Source organism: Drosophila ananassae, chromosome XL, assembly GCF_017639315.1.
Source record: "Drosophila ananassae strain 14024-0371.13 chromosome XL, ASM1763931v2, whole genome shotgun sequence".
Taxonomy (NCBI): Eukaryota; Metazoa; Arthropoda; class Insecta; order Diptera; family Drosophilidae; genus Drosophila; species Drosophila ananassae.
In genome coordinates this window covers 12,643,635-12,663,642 of record NC_057931.1, presented here as the reverse complement: position 1 = coordinate 12,663,642, position 20,008 = coordinate 12,643,635, and the positions used below count along the sequence as shown (strand labels likewise).

Below are 20,008 nucleotides of genomic sequence, written 5' to 3'. Positions count from 1 at the left end.
TATGGACGATGGAATGAAGGGAAAATTTTTACAAAAAATATATAAAATAATAAAGAAAATTAAAATAAAAAGAATCATATAATTTATTTATTTATTTTAGCTCTTAAATATGTTTAATTTCTTTCTATAAAAAGTGAGCCTTTTGTCTGACTTTTAACTTAATTTTAAAGCCTGTTTTAATGGCTTAAAAATATGTAAAAAAATATATATCATTCTTAACAATAAAATAGTGAAAAAATTACCTTCACAATGGCATCTCTGGTTGTGGGAAAAAAATGTGGCGACATTGGCGCCGTTTCATGACAGCAAAAAAAAAATAAAAAATAGGAGAAAATTGAATTGAATTTGAAGTCGGGCTCCGTGTCCTTGTGATCCTGCTACTGCTACTGCTAGTGCGGCTTGACTTATGGGTCTGGCATCCTTTGGATGTCACCTTCTTGCAACGGCTTACCTGGCATTCAATTCCACGGAAGACACCTCCAAAAACCATTCAATGCCATTCCATGACATCACTCAAACTAATGGCGCTTGATTCTGTCTATTGAAAAGTCACATGGAACTATCTTATTATTCTTTGGCTTTTGTCTGAATTGGAAACGAAAGGTGAAAGGTTATAGATTTGATTCCATGCCATTCCTATCTATGCCTGATTTTTGTTTAATCAAAAAATCTAACAACTAGGAAATTGGACAATGATCCCTTCCAACATGAAGTCTATTTATTTTCTATGTTGCCAACGATTGGTTCTCCTTCCTTTCCAATTATCACAAATTGAATCAAAAATCTCTAATCCTAAAATAGAATATATTCCCATAAAGGACACACCTGTCCTTGTAAACGGATTCACTTTCGTTTTAAGTTGATTTTCATTTTCTTTTTTTTTTTCTTTTCATTTTTTTGCGTACAAGTCCCAGTTTTTCTCAGCTTTTTCAATTTACTAACGGAAATCCAGGCAGTAAAGCGCATTCAATCAACTGGCCCCCTAACTTTGTTGTGCCACCAGAGGGGTGAGGAGTGAGGGGGCGGTGGGTGGTGTACACTGTACAGTACTGTGTGTGGTGTGGCGGCTGGACGGCATTAAATTTATATGTCAATAAATCTCAAAGAGCAAAAGCCAAACGCCAAGTCATTGGCTTAACGAGTGCGAGCAGTGCGGCTGATATGGTCAGCTCATTTGCACTGAAAAAAAATTAATTATAAATAAATTAAGAGAGTTCAATTTAAAGGTCAGATTATTACAATATAAAAAGTATTAGTTTTACTTATTCTTCTTATGAGAAGCAGTGAGAAGAGTACTATTGGCGTTTGGTATTTTAACTTTTACATATCTCTAACTATATCTTTTACTAACTTTTAAGTATGTTCTCTTTTTTGAAATTTAGTTTTTTGTTTTTATTAAGTATAATTATATAAGAATACCCTATATTTTTTAAAATTTAACTTACATTCTATTTACTAGGTACCACTTATGAGAAGCGCGGAGAAGGGCGCTGTTGTTTTTATAATTTGTCTTTAGTATTTTTGGTATATATTTTTATGTATTTTTAATTATTTGTGTTTAAGCAAATCCAATGAAAGGAGAGTAAAACAGCTCATGTCTTTAAACAATTTAAGTTAGGTACTCCTAATGAGAATCTTAATGTTAAGTATTCTATTTATTAAATTTATTCTGGTATATTTAGTATACCAGAACCTTAGAGTTAAGAGTCTACTTATTATAATTTGAATATTTTAATAGTTTTGGTTACTAACTTATACTATAAGTTATCTATTGGTTAACTACCATCCATGAGAAGCTAGGAGAAGGGAGTTTACTTCGGTTTATTATACTATACTTTAGTATTAATACTTTACTTTTGTATTTTAGTATAAGTATACTTCTTTCTATTATATTATGATATTGTATTTTATAATACTACTCCATTTCCATTACTTCCATTCATCTATTTATGTATCTTAGGAATCTCCAAGAAAGGCGAAGAGAATATTTTTTATATTTTGGTATTTTTAATTTAAGTATATCTAGTGAGAATCGAGGAGGAGGACACATTCATTTTTTAAAAATAAATATTTAAAATTAGCAAACAAAAGTTGCAGTGCAACTTCTCAGCTGGGAAAACTTATTAGCCGACGCGTTTAAGGCTATTAAACCGAGCCAGGTGGACCGCCGCCAGCCGCAGGGGGCGGAAAAAGGAGGCGTGGCCAGGGGATGGGCGGGGAGGTCGTGCCACATACACGACTATAAATCAGAGACCTGACATGGCCAGGAAAAGTGGACTATGAACTCGTCCATGTGAATTCTCAACAGGATTGCGACGGCGGGCAAAGAGGGGGGGAGGTCAGGTGAGGAGAGGCGGCAAGCGGCAGGCGGCAGGCGAGGGGTGGTGGGAGGGATAAGGACCTAGTGACAGTTACCCAATACGAAGGATTAACATAACAACTCAATAACACTAAACTCTGGGCTTAACTTGACAAATTCCTTGGGCATTCCAGTTAAAAAGAACAAGATTACATCAGTTTTGATGAAGTTACTGGGGTAAAACTCAGGGATTTGCTAGGATTTTAATAGTTTTTAGTTTTAAAAGGTTTATTTTAACTTAAAAATGTATTCCTCCTTAGGAAATAAATAGTTTTAATCAAAAACATGTGCCATTAACCGGTAAAGAATGCTATAAAATACCGGAGCTATACGATTCCGGATACTTTTAGAATAAAACGTATTTTCTTTAACAAAATCCCTAAAAAAACCTCCTTAAATCCTTTGAAAAAATGTGTTTAAATCAGGATATGTAAACACAGTTGATGAAAAGCCAAAAGGCGCCTCATTTTGCTCATGTTTTACATAATTTATCACTCCTTTTTTGGTATTTTATATACATATTTGTATATACATAGTATCATACCATATATGTACTTTTTTGCGGCCGACTTAAGCGATTGTTATTAATCAGCCTGGTGAGGAGCCTTGTCTGGAATACCAGTAACCAGAGACCAGAGAGTACCAGAACACAGCCGGAACACTGTTGATTTTGATGCGAAACTCTCGGGGGCCCGGCATAAATCTCAGACAACGCGTCGTATGAGTGATGTCAAATGCAGGCTAAGAGACTGCAAAATGCCGCCCCCTTTGCTGGCATCATTAATAATACTTTTTAGTTTGCATGCGTGTGAGTGGTTTTCTAACAAATTGCCAGGCTCAAGGCCCAACCAAATTCCAATTAATCAACCAGACAAAAATCTCCGGAACTCGCAACTCGAGGTAGGGGGTTCGGAGTCCCGGGTCCAAGGTCCTAAGCTCAAAAAAAAAAAAATAAAACCACTCTATATGGTTTCATGGCCTGACTAATCAATGATTGAGAGACCATTCCCATTTAGTCATCGATAAATGGATGGAAACTTTGCTTCGATTATCCCCAAAAGCAAAAGGAAAAAAAAGACCCCAACCGGATGGAGCAAAATGGCTAGAAAAAAAATGAGGAAATATGTATAAAAATACGTATAAAAGACGACCCAAGAAATTAAATTATTTGTTAGCCAAGGCAAACGAGCCAGGAGTTGCAGGAAAAGGAGTCCAGGAAGGACCTCAAGTCCATGTGGGGAGATCTACAAAAAAAAATAAGAAGAAAACAACAAGGCTGACAACAAGGCCACACACAGAAACGGGGCACACTGGCAGGAAAATACTAGCATCATTCTAGTATTTTTTGAAAATTTTAAACAAAATCTAATTCTAACATTTCTTTTTACTTTTATTGAAAGACTTGAAGTTCTTCTTTGGAAACTCTTCACTTATCTTGCTAATTTTATTTAATTTTTTTTTAAATATTACTTTTCTTTCAGTGCATTTTTGTGATGGCTTCGTTCGTCTGGCTGGGCAACAAGTGAAAATCCATTTGTTAGAGGAAATCGTGCAAAAAGCTTAAATACGAAGCTTAAACATAAGTAGCAACGAATGCCACACACACACAACCGTACACCTGCACACCTACACACCTCTACACCCACACATATACATAAATATGTATATATGTATATATGTATATATATATATTGTTTATATATGAGTATGCATATGTGGGGCAGGTCTTAGGCAGGCCAAAAACTAAATGAAGCTGCCGTCATTTCACCTTCCTTGGTCAGATTATCTAACTTTTCAATCGGGCTTATTAACTTATTTATTAACTATGGAGTGTGAGTGTTAATATATTTTATTTTAATTATTTTTTAATTTTAGAATTATATTTTTAATTTTAGAATTATATTTTTAAGCAATAACTTTGTAGTTGATATAAGTGTATTTAAAAGGATTTACTTTTTAAACTTTGAATTTCCTTTTATTTTAATAAATAACAATAATACCTAGTACTTTTTTCATTATAGGGTTTTTGGAGCTCTTTTATTTGATTTAATTTCAATTTTTATATGATAACTTATTTTTTTATAATAATTAATTAATTTAGGACTTAAATGCAATAAAAAGGAAAGCGTTTTAAAGGTAAACTTATTGAGAAAATACAGAAGAAATATATATCTTACAGATATATAGTCTAAGATATATGATAATATAACAGTATTCTAACCTAAGATCCTAAATAGCTCCTAACTATATTATTAATAAATTAAATTAAGATTAATAAAAATAAAAAAATTAATTAGTAATCTAAATATTAATAAGAAATCCCTTAATTATCTCTAAATTATTAAAAAAAGGGTATAAAAACTTCCTAATGAAAAATATGATTTTTAGCTTCCTACTTTTTGAGTTTTCTCTTTTCTTTCCTTTTTTTTTCTCCCCTCCTGTTCTTTGTACTCCCCCCCATTGATGCTGATACTGTTGTTGTTGTTGTTGTTGGGACCCCGTCTTAGCTTTTAACGTGTTTTACCGTTCGTTTCTTTTTGCGCATAAAATGAGCAGGTAACAGGCTTGCGTATGTGTGTGTGAGCCTTGTGGCAAGTGTGTGTTTGTGCGGCTTGGTTGTGTGTGTGTGTGAGCACGGTTCGACTCCCTTGGGTAAATTTTCGTATTTAAAATATATGACCAAGAAATTTTCAAACATTATTTTTTAATTTTTTTTTTTTCCCCCCACTTTGCTTTTTTTTGTTTTTGTTTTTTAAGCCGCCTCCCCCTTCAAGCATTTGCAACTTTTTTTAGCTCTTCCTTGCCGCAAATCAATTTGCTTGGGCAAGGACTCGCAGGATGCGAGGGAGAGAGCTTAAGAAAAAAAAATAAAGAGGCGCATAGCGGAGCGGAAAGGATTGCCGAGTGGAGTGGCACGGACTTTGTTAGCGAAGGGGTGGCATGTGGCACACACACACACACACACACACACACTTTAGGGGGTAACACTTGAATTTATGTTGCATTTGGCTGAAGATGCTTAGCTGGAAGGACTTTGAGTCCTTTAGATCTGTCCTGTAAATGCATGTGCGGAGGGGATTAGCTCTCCCAAATCCTAAAAGTTTACAAAATAAAGACAAAAGCCCAGTCAAGTGGCGGAGGAGACACTTTTTGGTTATTTGATTGGGGAGAAATCAGGGGTTTCATTCTTTAGTAAATAAATTACTTACTTTCTATAAAAAATCAGTAAATTAAATGAGAATAGTGCTTTAAAAGATGTTCTTAAATTTTAGATAAAAAAAAGGTTTATTATACCTAGATTACCTCATACTTTAATGACATTTTTTTTAAGGAAATTAGCATTTTAAAATATAAGATAAAAATTAAAAACATATTTTTAAAAGAAATATGAATTTAATACACAAAAGTTTATAAACTCGTTAAGACTATTCATTAAAATATCTGCAATAATGTATATAAAGAACATATTATAGTTATGTTTTTTGGAAGTGCTTTATAAAGATAAGTTTAGATAAAAAAATGTTTTTTTTTTCGTTAATAAAATAAGAAGAAATCTTTAAAATAAATATGATATTTAATAACATGAAAATATTATTTCTTTAAGAAAAATCTAAAAAAAATATATCCAAAAAAATATAGAAGATATAACTCTAAGAAAACTCCCTCTAATAATCACAAAAAGTTCAATACAAGCCGATGGCCATAAACACAAAAAACATAAAATCATAGAAATAAAGATAAATCAAAGTCTGATTTTTGTTAACAATTCTCACTAATAGAGGGTTATAAAATTTCATAAAGTAAAGTTTGTGGAAAGATTTGATTTGGACTGAATTCTGTATATAAAGAACATGACATTTTTGGAAGAACTCTTTTAAGAAAGGGACTTTGAGAGAAGATGTTGGATATTTCTAGAGGCCTAGTATTTCTTTGCCTAATTTTTGGACTATGGCCTGATTTAAGTAAACAGGTTAGTATATCTATCTTTTATAAGCCAGACATAATAGTTAAATTTATAAATTTTATAGGCTTCCCTGAAGGAAGAAGACTACTATACAGCTGGAGTGGTGGAGTTTCTGACGTCTTCCTTGTCCGAAAACGTAGCCGCCTATGTGGATATAATTAATTCTGAGAATGCCAGTTCTACGGACATTATTGTCTTTCCGGAAAGTACTCTCAACGACCACAGTTCCACGACATTCGTCCCAGATCCCAAGGAGCTGGTGAATCCCTGTCTGAGCGATCCCAATGCCACTTACTTTGAGGAGTTCCTGGTCACCATTTCGTGTGCCGCTCGGAATGCCAACAAGTACGTGGTCATCAATCTCACGGAGAAGCAGAAGTGCGAGGATGTTCCGGAGGACACCAGGCCCTGTGCCTCCAATGGCCTCAATGTCTACAACACCAACGCTGTCTTCGATCGCCAGGGAGTGGTGGTGTCTCGTTACCGGAAGATTCATCTTTGGGTTGAGGAGAAAAACACCACATACCTGCCGGAGCTGATAACCTTCGAGACGGACTTCGGGGTCATCTTTGGGCATTTCATTTGCTACGACATCCTCTTCTATAGCCCGGCTCACCAGCTCATCCGGGAACAAGGCATCAAGGACTTTGTTTACCCAACTATGTGGTTCTCCCAATTGCCGTTCCATACAGGTGAGAAAAATGCCTTAATTAGTTGACTTTTTTAATGACTTTTTAACCCTTAGCTGTTCAGATCCAGCAGGGATGGGCTTATAGCAATGACGTGAACCTTCTGGCCGCCGGAGCCAGTCTTCCCACCCCAGACGGAAGCACTGGGTCGGGTATTTACCATGGAAGGGATGGCACCTTGGTCAGTGTGATGCGACAGGACTCTGGCGAGCGGACGATCTACGTGGCTCAGGTTCCAAAGTACTCCAGCAGTGGTGGAGGCATTGAGAAGAGGGCCAGGAGGAGTACACCCAGGCAGGTGGCCACCAATTCCAGGATAACCTTGACGAGAGACCAACTAGAGGACTACGAAACGGAAGTGATTGAGTTCGGAGACGGTACTGCCCCCGGGAATCTCAGCAGGACTCTTTGTCAGGGCAGCTTCTGCTGTCGCTTCAACATCTCATGGCGATTCCTGGAGAGGACCGACGACAATGCCAGCTTCTACAGCTATCGGATTGGAGCCTTCGATGGTTTGCCGAAAAGGGATGAGGTGGAAGTCAACTACATCAGAAATTGTGGATTGTTCAGCTGCTCTGGGCCAGGAATAGAGGATTGTGGACAGCTAATTGCTAACTCCGGGGAGTCCCAGATAGCCTTCACCCATTTGGAGATCGGGGTCACCTTTCCGGAGTCTCGGGAGTTTCTGCTGTTTCCTCAGTCTTTATTGGATGACCTTCTGCCCCTAGAGCCAAGCCAGTTCGAGTGGTCCCAGGAGAAGGCCTCGGAGGAGAGGTAAGTAGTCAGGATTATCCATATTCCAGATACTATATATAGTTCTTCGATCCTTAGCTACCAACACGAGGTGAGATTCACCCTGAAGGACTCCCAGGAGGTGAGCAACCTTCTCAGCTTTACGGTTTATGGAAATTACTACGACAACGAGTGTACTTACGGAGTTGGCAGCGAAGAAGAGCAAGAGTCCTGCGGCTACAAGAGTAGTGCCAGTCGAAGGGATGTCATCGGGAGTGGGCTGATCACACTCTTGGTTATCCTGGCACTAGCTTGAGGAGAGCACTGCCTTTAAGCTCTATCATAAATGTGAAAAGTATATACTTTTAATTGGAAGAACTCTACAGTTTTGTTAACAAGTGTATGGCAGATAATCACTACAGTCGAAAAAAAGATAGCTGTCAATTGCAGCTATACGATTTTTGATAGCTTCATAAGTTGAAAGATAAGCTTCTATGAAACAGTAAACCATCTTATCTAAAAAATGCCTACAGAAAATAAAGACATAAAAGATAAAACGATAAAAGTATAAGGAATGTCAATCGTTTGGTTTCTCAAAAAAGTATTGGACACGTTTTGTAATAAAGATATCGAGATGGAGGAACACGAGCACTTGGAGACAGAATTGAGAGAAATTAATTGATTTATTTTCGAGTGCAGAGAACAGCAGAGAAATTCGGACTTGGATAGTCTGGAGCGTAGCGATAAGGGGACCTGACAAAAAATAGTTGGGTCAAAACAACCAGTCCAATGTACAATATCGGGCCAATTCACAAATCATGCTCACGGTCCGCTAACATGACTCCAAGAATAACCCAACCAGAATAGCTCACAAAGAATGGAGCGATTCAGTTAGTGATGATTTTTAAGCCTTTAAAATATAAAATTTTAATTTTCTTTGAATTTTTAATGTGGGGGGAAGCTTAAGAAATTGAAACTTGGGGCAAAGGTTGGGGAAACTTTTGGGATTATAGGTAATAATTATGGGGTGACTGCTTAGTAAATATTCAAAGGTATTTGAAACATTTCATCAATTATTGTTGGCTTTTTTTTCAGAACTCTATTTAGCATCCCTGAAGCGAAGGGATACCCTTTAGTTTGTAAAGTTAGTAACTTATCGGGGTCACCACTAAGTGATAGTAGGGGTCACCAATGAATAATTATTTAAAATTAATTTTTAAAACGTAACTTGAGTCTTATTTACTTTTAGCCTTTTTAGTCTTAGACTCTAAGTAACTCCAAGTCTTTCAAATACTTGCCTATCGGGGTCACCTATTTTTTAATATTAAACAACAGTCTAGACCTCATACACTTTTAGCTTTTTTTGTGATCTTAGGCATCACTAAAGTGAACTAAATCCAGACAGAAATTTGCAACTTGTTTTCTCTATGGAGATAAGATTAACCGGTTCCCGGCCAAAGCAACTCTTTTCATGGGGTTCCTATAAAAGCAGCACGCCTCCAGAGACTCACTCAAGTCATTTGACATCAGCAGACTTGCTTGGTTAGTGGACACGGTCTGGACATGGCGGAATTCGCTTCTTGGTGGAAGCTTCTCATTTTATTTTGCCTGTTGCCGGACATGAGTCAGCAGGTGGGTGGGGAACGGGGGCTTTCCGCTACTTATAGATTGTCCAACCACGATCGTGATAATACGCGTTAATCGGCAATTAGCTATTGATTAGTCTGATAAGCACTCTACACGTTCTACGGTCTATTTTTAGGCGGCTCTGGCCGAGGCGGACTACTATACGGCCGGCGTGGTGGAATTTCGCCAGGCGATCAGTCTCTCGCCCACCGCAGACAACGCCGCCGCCTATGCGAAGATCATTAATTCGGAGAACGCCACTGCCACGGACATCATAGTCTTCCCGGAGAGCACTCTCAACGGCGAGAGCACTTCCACATTTGTCCCACATCCCGACGAGCAGGTTAATCCCTGTCTGAGCGATCCCAATGCCACTTACTTTGAGGAGTTCCTGGTCACCATTTCGTGTGCCGCCCGGAACGCCAGCAAGTACGTGGTCATCAATCTCACGGAGAAGCAGAAGTGCGAGGATGTTCCGGAGGACACCAGGCCCTGTGCCTCCAATGGCCTCAATGTCTACAACACTAACGCGGTCTTCGATCGCCAGGGAGTGGTTGTGTCTCGTTACCGCAAGGTCCACCTGTACGGTGAGCCCAAGAACAGTACCTACCAGCCGGAGCTGATCACCTTCGAGACGGACTTTGGGGTAACCTTCGGTCACTTCATCTGCTTCGACATCCTCTTCTACACGCCGGCCCACCAACTGGCCGCCGAGCAGGGTATCACGGACTTCGTCTTCCCGGCCATGTGGTTCTCCCAGCTGCCCTTCCTGACGGGTGAGTTCCGTAGCCGTAGCCGTAGCCGATAAGCCGGGCAAGGGCTGGGGGAGTTCGTTGACACGCTTGGCGCTTATCGGGGCGGGCGATTGCTAATTGAATGTCTCGCACGCTCTCCAGATGAAGTGCCTCGAACCGATTAGTCCCAGCGAACAGCTCAAGTCCCCTTAGGGATTTATAATCTTGGGGATTATTATTAAATACTTAGTGAACTCTCATTTCAGCCGTCCAGATCCAGCAGGGCTGGGCTTACAGCAACAACGTTAACCTCCTGGCGGCCGGAGCTAGTCGTCCTTCCATCGGAAACAGTGGCTCCGGCATCTACCACGGACGCAATGGCACTCTGACCAGTGTGATGAGGCAGGACTCCGGCGAGCGGACTATCTATGTGGCTCAGGTGCCCAAGTTTGCGAAGAGCAGGTCCCTCCAGAAGCGGATGAAGAGGGATCTGGGGGGGAGCACATCCCGGCAGGTGGCCACCACTTCCAGCTATTTCATGAAGCGCGACTACCTGGAGAACTATGAGACGGAGGTCCTGGAGCTTGGCAGCGGGAAGCCCGGAAACCTCAGCAGGACTCTCTGCCAGGGCAGCTTCTGTTGTCACTTCAACATCTCGTGGCGGTTCCTGGAAGGGACTGGAGATAGCTCCAGCTACTACAGCTACCGACTTGGCACTTACGACGGCTGGCGGAACGAGCAGCGGGTGGACGCCAATTACATCAGGAACTGTGGACTGTTCACCTGCTCGGGTCCTACGATAGACGACTGTGGCCAGTTGCTGCCCATCTCCGGGGAGTTGCAAGAGCCACAGGTGGCCTTCACCCGCCTGGAGATCGGAGTCACCTACCCGGAGTCTCGGGAGTTCCTGTTGATTCCTCAGTCGCTTCTGGACAACCTGATGCCCCTAGAGCCCAGCCAGTTCGAGTGGTCCCAGGAGAAGGCCTCAGAGGAGAGGTTAGTAGTCGGGATTATCCCAATTCAAGGTACTATATGTAGTTCTTTGATCCTCAGCTACCAGCACGAGGTGAGATTCGCCCTGAAGGACTCCCAGGAGGTGAGCAACCTGCTCACCTTTGCGGTTTATGGAAATTACTACGACAACGAGTGCACTTATGGAGTAGGCAACGAGGAGGAGCAAGTGTCCTGCGGCTACAGGAGTAGTGCCACTCGAAGCGAGGTCCTTGGGAGTGGACTTATCATATCCGTGGCTATCCTGGCCCTGACTTGGTCGAGGAACTAACCCACATCCCTCAGCACAAGAATTGTTTTTATAAAATGAGTTCTGAAGTTATTTTTGAGGCACTACGAGTATTTAATTATTCTTCATGTATTTAACGCCCATCATATAATTTTTTTTGTAAATATACTAACTAATTAAGATTGAAGCCTAAAAGTATGCCTCACTCTGGGGAATCTGATTAAAAAGGCAAAAAAATTCCACAAGAAAATCCAAATGCGGCGAGACACTGATTACCGATCAGCCGATTAGATAGAGAAATCTGTTTGCTTCGGAAATGTATTTGAGATTTTAAAGTCCAGAGCGAGAGAGAGCTGCCCGAGGAGACCCAACCGGTTCCAATTAGTCTGTTTCCAATCGTCATCGAGTGAACAACGCCATGGCTTTTGGCTTTTTGTGGCTCCTGCCCGTGGCGCTTCAGACTGTGGTTCTCGGTTTGGATTTCTACACCGCCGGCGTTGCGGAGTTCCGACCCTCCATCGTGGGCGGCAATTCGGAGCAGCTGCTGGCCGAGAATCTGGAGGGGTACCTGCAGCTCATAGCCGCCGGCAATAGCACCACTGACATCCTCGTCTTTCCGGAGGCCACTCTCAACAGTGTCCTCCAGCTGACAGCAGTGCCGGCCTTCACCGAACAGAGTCTGTGCGACGAGTCCCCCCAGGACGATGCGGAGATAGCTCCGTTCCTGCGTCGACTGGCCTGTGCTGCTCGAGAATTCCGCACCTACCTGGTGGTCAATGTAAAGGAGAAGGCTCTGGACAAAGGGAGCGCCTCCGGACATGCCATCTACAATACGAACGTTGTCTTTGACCGGAGCGGAGCGGTGGTGTCTCGTTATCGAAAGTGGAACCTCTACTTGGAGTCCAACACCAATCGCACCGAGAGCCCCCAACTGGCCACTTTCCGTACGGATTTCAATGTGACCTTTGGCCATTTTGTTTGCTTTGACATGCTCTTCTATGCTCCGGCCCAGGAGCTGGTGGAGGGATTGGGTGTCCGGCATGTGATTGTCACCAAAATGTTCAACTCGGAGCTGCCTTTCCTGACGGGTGAGGCTTTAAGATGCAGCTTCTCTTTTAAGATACTTTGTAGTATCCAGTAGATAGTCTTGTGGGCCTGTCCCTGAGTTCCTTCCTCTCTTAAAATCCACTTCTAATTTTTAACATTTTCTTCCCAAAAAGCCATTCAATTCCAACAGGGCTGGGCCTGGGCCAACAAAGTGAATCTCCTGGCAGCCGGAGCGAGTCTTCCCCAGGCCGGCATCAGTGGCAGTGGCATCTATGCCGGCGTCCAAGGCACCGTGGCCCGTGTCCTGATTACGGATAGCGACGTGGGCGACAGGAAGATGCTGTTGGCAAGGCTGCCCGTCAACCCGGATGACATCATACCCCTGGAGGAGGAGCCGGCGGAACCGGAAGCCATAACATCTGTCCGCCTAAAGCTCCTCCAGCAACCGGACATGGACATGTTCAGCACGTGGGAGTTGCCCATGGTTGGAGGCAGTTCCGTTAACAAAAGCATCTGTCAGGAGGATCTCTGTTGCCGGTTTGAGGCCGATTGGACTACGAATGGATCCGTTCCGGGGTACAGCTACCGGATGGGCGTCTGGGTGGGCAGGAGGAGGTACGAGGAGGAGCAGTACAGTTCGATCCGCCTCTGTGGACTCTTCGCCTGCCGGAGTGGTGATGCAGCGAGTTGTGGGCTACTGGACTCCCAGGATAATGTAGTCCTGTTGACCCAAGGCTTGGAGTTCACGAAACTCCTCATCGAGGGGGAGTTCGTCCGCCGACCCAGGCGCCTGATCTCGCCCAGCACTCTGAGTGCCTCCGGTTTCTATCCCCTGCAACCGAGTCAGATGTCCTGGGCCACCGAGGAGCAGGATAATGTGACGCTGGTCAGGATGCAACTGAAACAGCCTCAAGGACATTTAATGACATTTGCCATTTATGGCAATTATTTTGATGAAAGTGCAGGAGGTGGTGGGAGTTCTCTTGTAACTGCTCCGGGAGTCCTTTTGCCTCTGCTATTAGTCCTCCTGCTGACCATTAAGATGTATTTTAAGTAATTGGATATTTAATGTTTTATTTTTAAATTTCATTTAACATTGGCACTATGTTTTTTAAAGGAATGATATTTTGTTCAGATTATTTGTAAAATTTTTATCCATTTGATATAACTCTTTAAATTAAAAAATGTTTTAAAACTTTTTATTCTATAAATTTTTTATAAGCACTCCTTTAAAATAATACCTAAACTCTTCCTGGTCCTAATGTGTTACAAATTCGTATTTTTATTTCTTTACTATTATTATTTAAAAACAAAGTTTAAAATTTAGTTTTTCAACAATTCCGAATAAATAATCTTTTCAAATAATATTCTTATTGAACTATTCCTGATCCCAATGTTTTATCAATTATATTTTATTACAATTTTTATACAATATTTTTATAAATTTTTGTACCTTTTCAGAACTAGTTTTTCTTTGTAAATTCTGATTCTAAAGATTCGCTAAAAATAATGTTTTAATCTAACACTTCCTGAGTATTTAATACAATTTCTAATAACCTAACACTATTAACTATAATTATCTGCTTAAAAAAAAACATTTTTTTTTTAAGTTTCAGAACTAGTTTTTCAAAAATTCTGAATTAAATGTCCTTTAAAATACACTCCTAATTTAATTCTCCCTGAGAAAATGTTGTATTAATTAACTTGCATCTCTAATATTATCTACAAAATAGGCTCAACATCTAAAAACTCACTATAATTATTTTTTTTTAAAGAAAAGTTTCAAAAATAGTTTTTCTGAATAAGTTCTGGTTAAATAGCTTTGAAAATAATTAATTATTTTCTTAATCTTGATTAAATTTTCTGTCTTGATTAAACTATCCCTGAGATATATCCCTGAAATATCGTACCAATTAATATCTATTACTATTATTACCCGCTTAGCATAGTTATTTATTCATTAAATGTTTCAAAATTCATATTTTTTTTAATATTTTCTAAAAACCCCAATTAAATATTTCCATCAAATAGATCCCTATTTAAACTCGATTACCAATCGTAATAAGTTTTAAATGCCAAAAACTATTAATTGCTGTCAAATTAGCGCGAAATCCACTTAATGTTCATGCTGGCGAATGAAATGTTTGAATTTGTTTGATTTATTTTTGGCGGCTGGCAGAACGAACTTGATTTTCTTTGTCGCCTGGCAACACTCATTAAAATTGTGCGAGCGCGTGGCTGAGTGTGTGTGGGAGTGTGGGAGTGAGGGAGATGCACTTTGTACACACAACATGCCCATTTGTTTGCCTTTGCAGTTTTGCCCTCAAGCTGACATATTGTAATTAATTGGTTCACCCTAAGATGCATACCCGTCCGCCACCACCCCGCCCCCAGGGCTAACCACATCACGTTGTCTATTTGGTTGCCTAATTTATGGAAAACGAGGAATCGGCAAATGGAATGGTGTCAAGTTCATGTCATTAAGGTGTGATTAACAAAAATTAGTTGCTGCTTAACGGTACCCAACACACACACACACGCACACTCGCACATAGAAGCATAAGCAACAGTGTGTTCTGACTGGAAAAGCAACAGCTAACCTTCCCCCCCTTCCTACATCCTACTCACTCTCTCCCCCGCCTAACACACAAACAAATACAAAAAGAACGGAAAGAAAGAAAGAAGAGGAGAAAAAAAACTCCATTTCACCACCCACTAGGTGGCGGTAGAAGCAACACATGAAGTCGACTGCGCTGCCAGCGTCAAAGCCGAAGAGGCAGCGAAAAGTTTTCATTCACATTCAACTGTTGCTCCCCACTTGTTAGCACACGATGGGCATTGGAAAAGCTCGGATAACGGTTCGGTGTTAACCGACTGGAAGTCGGCAGAGTGGAGAGTTCCGTACGAACGGAACACATGCCAAACACCTGTGCGTGAGAGAGTGCGTACGTGTGCTGGAGAGATGCGAGATGTGGGAGATGTAGGAGATGTAGGAGATGTAGGAGATGGAAGATGCAAGATTGTTGATTGTTGATTGGAGAATGGAGATGGGAGACTGGAGAGTCGGTGGCTGAAACAACCTAGGCGGGAACTCTATGTGTGTGTGTGTAGACTGCGTTTATATTTGCCTTGAATTATTTACGCAGATATGTTTTATGGATCAAGCAAAGGCGCTGCGCTTTTGCCTGTCCCTGTCCCAGGTCTATGGTCCATGTCCATGTCCCTGTCCCTGTCCCTGTCTGTGTCCTCGCACTTTTCTTCAAAATGCAATTAACGGTAAAACTGGCGAATCTGGCTACTCTGTCCGCTAGAGTCCGTACTTCCTTTCATTCTTTCCCTTAAGTCGCTTGGACAACACTGCGTATGCGTGATAAGCTTACTGGGGAATTACTTCAGAATTTTTGATTTCTGAATAGATTTACGATTTTTGGTAAAAAAATCTTAATTTTTATAGTTATAAGAGTGATTTAAAAAATATTTAACAATAAATTTACAATAATAATCTTTGAAAACTTATTAAAACAAAAAATATAAAATTTTTTGAGTACCTGGTCACTTTATTTCATTTAAATATTTTTAAAAAAGTCTAGTTTCCTCATTTATTTTCTAAAAATATATATACATCAAATAAATCATAAATAAAGATTAGACTTAAATAAAATGGATTTAATTTTGACAACTAGTCGTATGAGTAATATTTTTTGGGTATACTAGTCGTATACTTGATTTTATCTTAAAAGCTAGGATATTGAAATAATATTAATTTTTATATTTTTATTTTTTGTTATCTGTAATTAATTTTGTAGTTGAAATTATATCATAAATAATCAAATAAATTTAAAATATTTGAATAAATTTTAAAAAATCAATCGATAAGAATTCTTTTAATTTCAAATATTTGAATTAATTAATATTTTCAATAAAAAGCAAACGTTTCGAATTAAAAAATACCTTCGATTGGAAAGAGGAAGCAAAAACGCAATGATGCCTCGCCCCCCTTTGTCGCTCCTTCTTATGGCCAACCCGAAGCATACGAATCCAGTCGGGAGTCATCGGGCGGCGATGGTCGTCGTGTTTCTGCCTGCGTCGCCGCCGCCATGGCTGCGACTGCGCTGCCGACGCGTGGCGCTGCGTGCGACGTCGGCGGCGCTTTGGCATTCTGCGGAAGCTTTCGGCGCGTGCAACATCCAGTAGGCGTTCAGCCTCCGAGCGGATAACATTGCGTTGTTGTAGTTCTTGGAGTCCAGCAATAGACCCACACACACAGTGACAGTCACAGTTTGCCACACTCGCACACTCGACACACACACACACACGGAAACACGGAAAGACGGACACACGGACACACACCAACTATCAGTACGCACCCACACAGCGAAGGGAAAATACCAAAAAGCAGTACCAGCCAATACCGAATCGTCAGAAAAATACCGTTCGTAATCGAGTTTGAAAATTTCTCGAAAAATTAAATAAATAAATAATATTTCGTGTGTGTTTTAAAAAAAGAAAAACTTTTCATTTTGTGTTTAATATTTTGTTTTTAGTTTTTTTAATTAAAATTAATAGAGATTGAAATTCTGAAATATTTTTTAGTCGAGAGTTGAATTTTTGTTGCTTTTTCGAGAAAGAAGACTTTTTTTTTGGTGTTTGTGTTTCGAATTTGTTCGGTTTTTTGGTTTTTTTTTTAGTGGCCGAGACGGTTAAGATTTACAGTTTTGCGTACAACAACAACAGAGACAACAACAACAACAAAATATAGAAACAACAACAATCAACATTCGTGGATTTCCTGGCCGCGAAACTTTTGTTTTGAAATTCTATATAGTTCTATATATACATCGATCTCACACACACACACACACGTACACGCACACAAAAACACCAATACACCTGCCCTACATATATATGAAGATATATGTGTATGTGTGTTTGGATCCTAATGTTTGTTGTTTTTTTTTCGGTTATTGTTGTGACTTGGCAGAGACAACAGAAAAAAAATAAAAGACAAATTCGAAAAATCGAAAATTGAAATCTCAACAAAAAAGAGAGAAATTAAATAAAAGGATAGAAGATATTCGAAGAATTCGATTTGAAAATAAAACAATAATTGGTAAGTGAAAAGTGAGGCTTTAAATTAAATTCTAGAATAATAGATTTTGGTGTTGGGAAGTGAGAAAGTGCTGACATATCAGTGTCCTTTAAGAATCACAGTGGGCACTGCCTCCCCCGCCCTGCGAGGCTTGATTTTCTTCCCTTTGTTTGCTTCGTGCTTTCTTAATGGATTTTCTTTGGCTTTGTGTTCGAATAGAACAAACTGTTTACAATTCGATTTTGCATTCCTGCCATTCATTCCTCGTTTTTTCGACCTTCTCGGTCTCTCGGTCTCTCGGTCCCTGCTTTATCTCGGTCTTCTTTTTCGTCATTAATTGTTCGTTCTGCAGGAAATGGAGACTTGACTAAACCGATTCTTCTAATTGAAAAATAATAAGAAACTTTTTAAATATACATATATTCTATTGGCTTTAAGCAGAAAAGGTTTTTAGAATTACAGAGTCCAAAGTTGGCAACAGTGCGTATGATTAATATGAAAAATTGTTCAAATTGTTGGCAAATTTAAGAAATAGGAGGAAAAATTAGAGATTCTAAGGATGTAAGAGTAAAAGGGAATAATTTTATTTAAGAAAGTGAAATAAAACATTTTACTTCTATATTTCTAATGAATATTAAACCAAAAACATATCAGAATCAGAAAAGTCAAACCTACCAACAGTGCGTATGATTTATATACTAAAATATTACCACGATTGTTTAGAAAATGAAATAAAAGGAGGGAAAATTTGGAGAAGAACATTAGAAAAAGACGAATGAAACACTTTGGAAATGATTTTTTAATAAAAAATCTCCAAAAAATAATGATAAATAAATAAATAATAAAAATCGAAGCTACCAACAGGGCGTATGATTAATATTTTTTGAAATTATTAATATTATTATTATAAAGGGTAGAGAACTGGCATTTTATATTATAATTAAAGAACATAGCATTGGCAGCGATGCCTTTGGCTTTTAAAATATATTAAAATATTAACACTATCATGGAGAAATTTAATATTTAAGAAAAATAAGGAAAAACCAAAGCTTTTAAGGATGCAGGAAGTTTAATAATGAATTTTTTATTAATACCAAGAAGAAACGATGTTTTTATTATTCAATATTTATAAATATCAAATAAATATAATAATTAAAATAATTAATTAAAAATATAATAATTAAACCAACCTGGCGTATGATTAAAAAAATAATATATTTTGATGATTATTAAGAAAATTAATAAACTAAATATTTTACAAGATTGTTAAGAAAATGAAGTAAAAAAAAAGGGATAGCTTTCAAGGATGCAAGAATGATTTATTTTTGAAGAATATTTGAGGGAAAATATTTAAAAAAAATAGTTAAAAACATAAAAATCGATGCAACCAACAGTGCGTATGATTAATATACTAAAATATTCAGAAGATTGTTGAGAAACTGAAGGAAAAGAAGAAAAGAGAAGAAGAGGAAAGGAAAAATCAGAGCTGCAGAGCACGCTGGTGGGAGAGTATTGGAAATGTTTTTCCTTAATTATTGGCCAAACGGCATTAAATTTTCAAGTATTTACTAAAGCTTAACAAAACACAAACAACAACGCCATGCCATGCTATGCCACGCCACGCCAGCCGAAGACCCGAAGGCCCGAAAAGAGAAGAGAACATTTTTGCCCAATTTTTCACTAAATAAACGCATTGTTTCATATACTATATAGCCATATATATATATATATATATATATAGTATATCGGGGGAGTATACAATGTGCAAGATTATCGAGTGCTGGAGGCAGCAGCGTATTTGGCAGCTGTTCGATCTGTATCCGATACGCAGACATTCGGGCCAATTGTATCTTAATTTCTGGAAACTGATTATTTCTCTATTATTTACTAAATGAATATAAATCGGTTAAATGTCTTTAAATATTTTTAATGTACTATATTGTGCTTTGGGAGCAAAAAAGCATGCTTTTCAAGCAGGGTACAAGGGACGAAAGGCAAATTGAATTAACGGACGGGCAGTGCCAGGCAAAGTAATTGTAAATGTAAATCCGGCGAGATCTAGAAAACCAAACACACATGAACTTGCAGACCAAACGCACATACATTTAAGTACATGGAAAATTGAACGGACAAGCGGACAGGTGGACGGACAGACGGACAGGCGGACTGGGCGGACAGGCGGACGGAGAGAGCGAGGCGGACGGAAATGTAAACAGAGGCAAGCCAAAGGTAACAAATGGCTTTTCAAATAAATTAGCGGGCGGCAATTGTAAACAGAGAAAGAGACAGACAGAGAGAGATAGAAAGCGACAGATTGGCGGGAAAGAGAGGGCCTCTGAGAAAGGGAAAGAGACAGACTGGACATGGCCAAATGGAGATTTGGCCAGAAAATGTGACCAGCCCGCTGGCCAATTAATTAACAAATTTCTGTTCTCTAAATTGCATTTCAATTATGTTTTTGTTTTTTATTTGGCTCTTTTTTAAATAAAGAGCATAAAAATTATTATTTTTAATAATTAGAAAATTTC

The 20,008-nt window shown here is 39.1% G+C and overlaps 4 protein-coding genes across 13 annotated transcripts in view; all 4 read left to right on the top strand.

Moving 5' to 3' along the window:
- The first annotated feature begins 6,232 nt into the window (after positions 1–6,232).
- On the top strand, positions 6,233–8,226 carry LOC6503018 (vanin-like protein 1). The gene is made up of 4 exons (XM_001963359.3): positions 6,233–6,329; positions 6,388–7,015; positions 7,069–7,786; positions 7,844–8,226. The coding sequence occupies exons 1-4, from the start codon at positions 6,258–6,260 to the stop codon at positions 8,058–8,060; spliced, it is 1,635 nt and encodes a 544-aa protein (XP_001963395.1). The 5' UTR covers positions 6,233–6,257; the 3' UTR covers positions 8,061–8,226.
- Positions 8,227–9,245: 1,019 nt separating this feature from the next.
- On the top strand, positions 9,246–11,531 carry LOC6503019 (vanin-like protein 1). Its single transcript, XM_001963358.4, has 4 exons — positions 9,246–9,376; positions 9,507–10,146; positions 10,371–11,100; positions 11,158–11,531. The coding sequence occupies exons 1-4, from the start codon at positions 9,308–9,310 to the stop codon at positions 11,384–11,386; spliced, it is 1,668 nt and encodes a 555-aa protein (XP_001963394.1). The 5' UTR covers positions 9,246–9,307; the 3' UTR covers positions 11,387–11,531.
- A 185-nt stretch (positions 11,532–11,716) lies between these two features.
- On the top strand, positions 11,717–14,068 carry LOC6503020 (vanin-like protein 3). Its single transcript, XM_001963357.4, has 2 exons — positions 11,717–12,432; positions 12,565–14,068. Exons 1-2 carry the CDS (start codon positions 11,763–11,765, stop codon positions 13,446–13,448), a joined length of 1,554 nt encoding a protein of 517 aa, XP_001963393.2. The 5' UTR covers positions 11,717–11,762; the 3' UTR covers positions 13,449–14,068.
- Positions 14,069–16,527: 2,459 nt separating this feature from the next.
- Positions 16,528–20,008, top strand: part of LOC6503023 (voltage-dependent T-type calcium channel subunit alpha-1G) — a 104,474-nt gene continuing 100,993 nt past the window's right edge. For 6 of the 10 annotated variants that reach the window (XM_032453099.2, XM_032453101.2, XM_032453097.2 and 3 more), the window contains exon 1: positions 17,415–17,501. The gene's annotated coding sequence lies outside the window, so the exon portion shown is untranslated. Of the gene's footprint in view, positions 16,824–17,372; positions 17,502–20,008 lie in introns of those variants that run through there. The other 4 variants (XM_032453095.2, XM_032453094.2, XM_032453093.2 and 1 more) reach the window with 2 other exon arrangements.

Bases quoted from the DNA above. Each gene is read 5' to 3' on its own strand.
- LOC6503020 (XM_001963357.4), top strand. From the start codon at position 11,763: ATGGCTTTTGGCTTTTTGTGGCTCCTGCCCGTGGCGCTTCAGACTGTG. The intron at 12,433-12,564 runs GTGAGGCTTTAA...CTTCCCAAAAAG, and splicing joins GGAGCTGCCTTTCCTGACGG to CCATTCAATTCCAACAGGGC.
- LOC6503019 (XM_001963358.4), top strand. From the start codon at position 9,308: ATGGCGGAATTCGCTTCTTGGTGGAAGCTTCTCATTTTATTTTGCCTG. The intron at 10,147-10,370 runs GTGAGTTCCGTA...CTCTCATTTCAG, and splicing joins CCAGCTGCCCTTCCTGACGG to CCGTCCAGATCCAGCAGGGC. The intron at 11,101-11,157 runs GTTAGTAGTCGG...TTTGATCCTCAG, and splicing joins GAGAAGGCCTCAGAGGAGAG to CTACCAGCACGAGGTGAGAT.
- LOC6503018 (XM_001963359.3), top strand. From the start codon at position 6,258: ATGTTGGATATTTCTAGAGGCCTAGTATTTCTTTGCCTAATTTTTGGA. The intron at 7,016-7,068 runs GTGAGAAAAATG...TTTAACCCTTAG, and splicing joins CCAATTGCCGTTCCATACAG to CTGTTCAGATCCAGCAGGGA. The intron at 7,787-7,843 runs GTAAGTAGTCAG...TTCGATCCTTAG, and splicing joins GAGAAGGCCTCGGAGGAGAG to CTACCAACACGAGGTGAGAT.